Raw genomic sequence first — 8,174 nt, 5'->3', positions numbered from 1 at the left:
TTTGGCGTCAAAATAAACAAACAACAAAAATCCGTTTAGCCGGAACATCCCTAGCAGTTCCCAGTTCCGTTCGTGTTCATTTCCCTTTATTTGGTTCTATGGTTTGAATAGTCATTGGCTTCCCAAGGGATGAGCCAAGGTCATAACTGGGTTTGATTCGTCTTGAACGAGGTCTTGAGCGAATCCACGATCCCGGCACAGATGTCCCCCTCCAGATTGGAATAGGCGCTGAGCCTCTGGAGGAACAAGTGCTCCACGTCGTGCTTGACGTTGGGATGGCGCAAGTCGATTTGACTGAAAGTCCTTTGAACGGCCTGGTAGACGTTCTGTGGGTACACTGTGGGAATCACGCGGATCGAGTAGGGAATGATGTTGGCATTCTTCAAGTACCACCGCACCACTTGGAGCAAGTACTTGAAGAGCGAGCCTCCGAACTGCCACTTCTCCATGAAGGCCCGTCGGTTCCCGTGGAGCAGCATGACGCGGTCCCCGCTTCGCACCTCCGGACAAGACAGATCCGGACGGAGACACAAATCCGGGCGGAAGTTCATCGTGCACGGCAACACGTGGATCGACTCGGGGAAGTAATGTGCGTAAATGTTGATAATGTCCTGCAAGAGTGGAATGTCTCGGGTTTCCGGGTTCTCAAGTAATTTCGTCAAGACCATGGCAATTCTTGGCAACTCTGGCTATCATCCAGGCTGCGGTTGAACTTGAGATTGTACGTATACTTGTCGACCATCCAAGATGACATGTTTATCTTGACAGAGCGTCTTGCATATTCATTCATTCGGTTTTCAAAAGAGCCTAAAATTTCAATGCTTGGATGACGCCGACAGTAAAAGTGGGCTCCAAAGTCAAGTTGCTGGTATTCAAGATCATCGTAAAGTGTTATTTGAATAACCTGCAGACCACGGCACATGAATTGCTGAGCACGAAATGAAAGTTGGAACCTTGAAAATGTTGTTGGTGTTTAGCGCATGATTGATTTTGCACGCCATAACTAAAGTGTTTAAAAATGGTACGTTACACTCGTTGTCTTGAAACGTTCTTCTGATGTTTTATCAAGCTTACATCCTATGCAAAAGAAGTTGGAGCATCATGATGCAGAAATAATCTTATGATTATGAGAAAGACAATTAGACGCGTTGCGAGAAAATTCATTTTTTTTGGCCAGCAAGAAGGTTTGGAATTCAAATCAGTCTTCCTTCGCAGAAAATATGATAACATATTCTGTATGTGGAAATTGAAAATAGATCATGCTCTCAATTGTTTTAAGACCTCAGTCTTAACCATTCTAACCACTAATACAGATGCTGTTCTATGATTGGGAATCATTTTTTGTTTTTTTTATATCCAGTTCTATACCCTCCGAAATATCACTCAAACTACTACTTTGGGGGAATTCCCATTCAACCTCTTTGTTTACTATAAAAGCAAAAAGCGAGCAATGACTTAAATTATTTAAAAGCCACCAACACTTAGCTAGCAAAACATCAAGCATGAATGGGTCGAATTTAGGAGTGGTGAAATCAAGTTCTCGTGACGGATTTTTTGTTCTCGAAACAACTCGCAACAGTCAATTTTTGGGATTGCCTCCCTATTCTTCTCCACGATCTACGTCGAATATTTTGAGGTTAACTGTCGTACTTTATAGGAAAGTAATGGCATGAACCCGAGGTCAGGGTATACACTAGCATACTTTACTTTAGTTTACAACAGAGTACAATTGAGTTTCTTTCAAGAGGTCAAATGTTCCTTCGAAAATATGTCTACGTAGAAGCATGAAAGTCCGGTTTTTATTCGCTCAGACCCTTTTTGAGAACCAGTTTGGCTTGAAGCGTGCGTGTTGACTGCATATTTGAATGGTTTACCTGATCTCCAAAGATGAGATGGTCACTGAGATGCTTGTAGATGGCCAAGTTCTTATCGATCCAAAACGACCGCCGCATCTTCTCCAAATCCATCAGCATCACACCCGAGTTGAAGCCTAGCTCCAAAGTCGGATAATTGGCGTACGAATACACGTTCAGGCTGGAAATGGTAGTGATACTTTGTATGTCAGGGTTTTTTATGTTGCTTGCATCCTTGTTCTACCGAGCGGGGAACATTTTGCACAATAATAAAAACTAGTACACTGACAGCGCCATCTGTCGACAGTAACGCAGAGTAACGCTGTAAACGGCACAATTAACTTAGGAGTAGAAAGAGTAGTAGAGAAGTAGTAGAGAAGAAAGATTTCTAAGAAAGAAGGAGTACGTAGGTGGACATTGGTTTCGTAGCTTACCGCTTCACTAAACATACGAACAGTGGGTTTAATGTACTACCAAAAACCTCTCTGTGTCTGTGAAGTTGTTTTTCCCAAACCGATTGTGAACAACTAAAGGCATGACTAATTTAAATTGGCAATTGAAAAAATTGAAGGAAGCATTGAACTGCCACATGTACCACTTACATTTCGACCTGGTTCTCATGAGCCATGGCTGCCATTTGCGACGCATTCATGACTTGGAACTGGTTCCAGATATGATCCAACGAGTCGAGCAGCACAATATCCGTGTCTAGATAGAGGATCTTGTCCACATGGGGCAACAGATCCGGCATGAACAGCCTCAAACTGGCGCACATTTGAAACGTGTTCTTGATCTCTTGGTTCTCCACGGACACCGGATAATTGGGCTCCTTGATCTCATAAGCAAAGTCCACAAATTGGCGGGGCTCCTGAACCCGGATCGGCTCGAGGAACTCGGTGATCTCTGAGCGAAGTGAGTCCGTGAACACGATCAACTGGAACGGAGAGGTCGAGAACAGAAGCAGGGACTTGAGGATGACGGACACTTCGTCGAAGCGGTCTTTGCTGCCACACGCCACCAGGGCAATGGTGATCACTTGAGCTTCGCTCTGGTTGCTCGCCGAGGTCCTCTCATCTTCGAGGTAGTCCTGCTTCAAGACACTCTGAATCCCGGCCATGGCGGCATTGAGACTTCTCAATTCGATGGTCGGGTACTGAAGGTAGCGCACCAAGTGAAACGAAACCAATGCACAAATGGGGATAAGTGCCAACCGCGAGAGCACATGGTTCCACTTCAACCCCTTGGGGGTGGGGATCTTGGGCCCACGAGCCGGTCTGGACATGCTGGCCGTCTTATGAGATCTCTACTTTCTTTTCTCCCGCCACGGTAGATAGCCAACGTTGCTGCTAATGGTGGCACTGCAACATCATCATCACCATCGTCTTTGGCTCCTTCTTCCTTTGGATATGAAGCATACAAAGCATTCGCACCTCACCCACCACTCCCGAACCAACGAGCGAGTGGACTGAAGACGAGTCACGAACTTTTGACGTTTACCACCCTCCCTCCCTCCCTCCCTCCCTCCCTCGCACAACACAACCAACGGAAGACCACGGGCTGGAAGCGGGTAATTTCAGAATGAATATCCAAGTGAGCGGAGAAGACCAAGACGAAGGAAGGAAGGTTTGGCCACAGTCGAGGGGGCTCCGACGAACCTCACCCGGAGTGAATGTGCTTGGTTTCCAGCAGACGGGAGTCAGTCAGTTAGCCAGCCAGTCAGTCAGTCAGTCAGTCAGTCAAACACACACAAGCACGCACGCACGCACGCACGCACGCACACCAAAAAAAAATCGTCAGGCTGAAATATCCATAAGATCTCCGAAGGTAGCATGTGTATGTGAGTGGATGAAGTGAGCGTGCTGTACTCCAAGACCCTGAGGGCCGGAATGAAATGGACCTCTGGCAAATGAGTTTTGCAGAACTGGCTGCTCGTCTCCCATTCAGACACACATCTTACATCATTGGAGCCAAAGTACACTTAGTAATCAGTCAGCAGGTTCAAACCACCCGGCGAAAATGGTTTCCCTTAAGTGGTACCTGAGTGGATTTCTCGGGTAGACGGAATAACAAAGTACCCCTTAAAACAATTTAGCTGCGCAGAGATCTCGTTCGCCCTCAGATCGACACATTGAAGCTACATTTTGGTCTTGTTTTTTAAAAAAGGTAAAATATGATCATCCTTTATGTTGAGTGAGTGCCCTCAGGCCTGTTGTTGGCCACTTTTAGGCATAATCAATTGTTACGTATGAAGGAACCTTGTACAATTGCTGCGTACTTTCTTCTCAAGGATTTTTTTTGGTTCTGATTCTCATGGGCTATCACAAAGTTCCTTCCTTTTTAACATTTTCCATTTATCTTTCCAATCGATCTAAGGGTTTTGGAACAGAGAGATCCTTACACTGTTTGATTTAGTTTTAAATGAAATTCATCACCTTTCAATAACACTACATTTTGATTTAAAAAAGTCCATTCGAAGAGTCTTATTCATTTTGATCCATTGAGGATGCTCGTGCTCCATACTGGTTAGCCCTGCCATCTAACGCTTGAGAGGAGAGTCGAGCTCACTTCTAGTTATGAAGAGGCCAATACAAGAAGAGCGCCAAGTAGTTTTCCTTTTTTGCCAAGCCGACGCTTGCCCATTTCGCTATTCAGCTCAAAAATTCATTTCATCTTTAAAGTTTCCTTCGAATGAGGACCAATCTTTGAAAAGAATTCCTGAAAAGCCCTACATTCAAGGATTAGCTCGGTGTACTAACTCGAATTCGTTGGTGGACCAAATATCTTCTAAGGTTCAACAGATAGCAAATCCACAAATGGCAATCTTGCATTTAAATTGTATTTGGAATTACATTCTAAATGGGGGTTAGTACATCCCGTGAACAATCAAACCAAAACGACATGAATAAGCAATTTGTGAACCATCCTCATATCTGCTAAAACCGAACAACAAATATTTCTTTTCATTTCAAATGATCAGTTAAACCGGTAGATGGCCATAGGTCACGAATTTGATGACACTTTCATGAAACGGCTATTTGAGTCCTGTTCATCTTTTTTTGTATTTGCTCTTTTATCTAAAGGGTCCCTTTGCGTATGGTATTCTGCCTTAGAAGATGTTGCACAACTTGAGACAATTATTCTAGGAGGTGTTTTTTTTGAAAAGTAAGCCATTTGGCACACTCTGTCTCTCTCTGTCTCTCTGGCTCTGTCTGGTTGTCTTCAGAAGTCCATTCAGTGGAGCATTGTTCGAGCAAAAACATGCGTTTTCTCTGGTTTCTCTTCGCCATTACTTTGATCCGCCGTCCATACAGACTAATATCAAACCTGGCTTGTCGCTCGTTTCTCGGTCGGAATCATAGAACAGTTCGTAGACGCGGACCTGCCTTCGCAAAAGAGCCCTTCCAGATAGGAAGAGCCCTACCAATCTGGGCTGGGCCAGCCACACGTACGCGCACAATAATTCACAATGCCAGAATGTGTGTGAATCCGCTGGTTTAGCAGAAATCTTCGTCGAATCCACCCGTGAACACAAGCTGAGCAAAGGTACAGCAATCTACGATCAGATGTCAGGTCACTGAGTGCAATTAAAGTCAATTGGAACCCGTCCGTCATAAAGGAAACTGCTATCATACAAACATGAGCAAATGACCGGGGGTGAAATGAATGGTAGTAGGCATGTCCGTATGAATTTCCGTTCCCCAAGGCCTTGCAGCATTATTTTGACAATCCATCTCAGGCGCACACGCCTAATCTCTTGGCTCATTCCCAAGTCTTAACGAGGCTCTTCACGGGAAACATGCATCACGTGCTGACCAAATGAACAATTAGTTAACTTTGCTCGTACGAACAGCTCAGCGTTCATCTGATCAAGTCTGCCTGGGATTGGCATATTTGTGCGAAGAGAGCGAATGTTGCTTTTTTTGCATTCGGTCTGACTGTCTCATGGTATTTAATGAGATATCCGAGAATGTGGACATGGTGCACAGCAAGGTAGTTATGACTGAGTGACAGACAATTGACGGAGAAAAGAAAGTTTGAAAGCGCTTTCAGTCTCTTAGATTTACGAGTAGAGGAAGGAGCACATCTTTTTTTTTTCTCGGTAGAACTGACTAGTCACTGGCGACCAAAAAGCAATCAAATGGAATGATTTGTTTAACGGGCTCTTTTTAAACATGGATTCATGTCTACGGTCGTCTCGGCCAAAAGTTAATCCCGCCCAGTATTTCTTACATAACATAACATTACATAAACATAAACGTGTTCATAGCCTTCGAGTAGAAATTTTCTCGGACTATTGGCGGTTTAACTAGTAGTAGTAGAAGTAGTAGTAGTAGTAGTAGGTGTGGGAGCGGATCGCTTCAATAACAGATGGAACAATCTGAGACCGCCCAAGCAATGATCGGTCATATTGTGGATCATCTCTTGATCCACGCACCAATCCTTCACTTGGACCACGGGGATAAAAATCAGATTCTCGGATTCGTCTGCCTCACTTTGCGTTCCTTTGGCGTATCTATAAAAGGTGAGAAAGCAATTTTAGATTATTGAGGATTGAGCATAGGCCAAAGCAAAGCTTTTCCAAAACAGGTTATGACCACTCTGACAACAAATCAAAGGCAATGCTCCAACAAAGGCCCTATACAAGTAAGTAGTTCTTCTGCAGTTTTTCCTCTTTCTTTTTGCTTTCCAAAGAGGAATCCAATAAACTGAAACTAATGTCCAATCCTGAACGAGCTTGCGAGTCTTTTTTATACATCAGCTCCATCCGTGTCGTAGTTTCTAGGTCAAACTACTTGTGAAAAAAATGTTGTTGGGCTTTTTCAGGACAGGTTGCTGACAAGGCATTTTTTAAATTGTAGAATTCGACTTTGAAAAGAAGCCCGACAGATCCTATAAAATCAATTTCGCAACAAAATCCAAAACAGGTTTCTTCCCCATACTTTCAATAATTTCTAGAAAGTTATTCGATTCGTTTAACGGAGGCAAACTATTTCATTTGACTTGGCACTTGAAGCAGCTTTTTTATCATTGGTCGAATAATAAAGCATAAATAACAATTTCAAAACGAAGAAATTTGTCCAAGGCCCAGAATATTTTGGTTGGGAAAACAGAGTTTAAATAAACGAAGCTCGTATCAAATCTTAGAGCAATTTACTGGAGAGGGTTTTTTTTCCAAGCCTTCTTTCTCACTTTTTTTGTCCAAACGTGACGTCATTCTATCAAAGAGGCATTTCAAAGCAAAGGAAGTCTTGAAGGTTCTGCCTAATCTTTCCAAAGAGCCCAGGGCCTTATTTAAGAGGCACGGATAGCCATCTGGAGCAGACAGGAGCGAGGGTCCTTATATAAGTCTACAAAATCTAGGGTATGACCGCAATCTGGCGCCTCCGTTCCTCTCGTGTGTCTGTCTGTCCACGTGTTTTTCTTCATCAAGGATATATTCAGTCCGTCCAATGCAGTCAAAGCTGTTCTGGGCCCTGACGTCATAACCAAGTCCTGGACCCAATCGAATGGAGGGAAGGATTAAATGCGCACTTACCTCGACTGCACCTCGTATCGGTCCAATTGGAGATGAATAAGGAAATCCAGGCTGACCCGGCCCCCGGCCTGAGTGGACAAAATCCGGCCCAAGAGCTCGGGTGGCGATTGGTCCTCAATGGGAATGTTGATTTCGTCCCGAAGTTCGTGGCAGGGGGATTGGAAAATCTCAGACAAGACCAGGGCAGAATCCAATTTCGAGTACAAGCTCAAATCTAGACAGCCCGAGGGTGATGAATGAGCCTTTGAAGGCCCATTGACAGCCTAGAAATGGAAAGGAAAAATGGGCGAGACAAAAGGAGGCCAGGAATTGGCAGGGACTAACGATTCCTTTTGAGTTTGACTTGCTACTTCTTTTGGCTGACAAGTTTGCCAACTTTTTGAAGCTCGGCCTATTTGTAACCAAGTTTTAGAATGAGCTTATCCATCGCATGAAGTTTCCTATTATTTATTTGGTTTCGCTTCATGAAGAGGATACATTTGTATTGTATGACCTGAGTTTGGCATGAAAATGGTATTGGACCACTGCGTATTGCGCAACCATTTCTGTACGTCACGCTCACGATTGAAACCGGGTTTGATTGCTTTATCCAGGTTGGTTGTGTAACAATCCCACACTTGATATTGAATTTGCCATAAAATTCGAGTAGACAGAATATCCAAACACGATTGAGTTACCATGCATGATCATTGGAACCGTTGAAGCGTTCACTCACAACTTTCTTGAAGTAGACCCAACCAAATCTTAGCCGGATTGTACGTTCAATTTTTTAGACAAAAATACGT

At 43.9% G+C, this 8,174-nt stretch overlaps 2 protein-coding genes across 2 annotated transcripts in view; both read right to left on the bottom strand.

The window, feature by feature from the left end:
* Positions 1-30: 30 nt before the first annotated feature.
* LOC131891370 (glucoside xylosyltransferase 2-like) lies at positions 31-3,178 on the bottom strand (the record flags this gene model as incomplete). Its single annotated transcript, XM_059240907.1, is given in 3 exon segments — positions 31-611; positions 1,875-2,034; positions 2,456-3,178. Coding segments are annotated over 3 exon segments (1,311 nt in total). The 3' UTR covers positions 31-140.
* A 2,821-nt stretch (positions 3,179-5,999) lies between these two features.
* The window catches only part of LOC131891371 (uridine diphosphate glucose pyrophosphatase NUDT22-like), a 19,441-nt gene continuing 17,266 nt past the window's right edge, over positions 6,000-8,174 (bottom strand). Inside the window, exons 5-6 of the mRNA XM_059240908.1 lie at positions 7,390-7,652; positions 6,000-6,366 (exon numbers count right to left, since the gene is read on the bottom strand). Coding sequence (XP_059096891.1) covers positions 6,156-6,366; positions 7,390-7,652 — 474 coding nt within the window. The 3' untranslated portion in view covers positions 6,000-6,155. The remainder of the gene's footprint in view (positions 6,367-7,389; positions 7,653-8,174) is intronic.

This window comes from Tigriopus californicus, chromosome 12 (assembly GCF_007210705.1).
Source record: "Tigriopus californicus strain San Diego chromosome 12, Tcal_SD_v2.1, whole genome shotgun sequence".
Classification (NCBI taxonomy): Eukaryota; Metazoa; Arthropoda; class Copepoda; order Harpacticoida; family Harpacticidae; genus Tigriopus; species Tigriopus californicus.
Note: the sequence above shows the minus strand (reverse complement) of the source record. Positions and strands in the feature narration are given on the sequence as shown.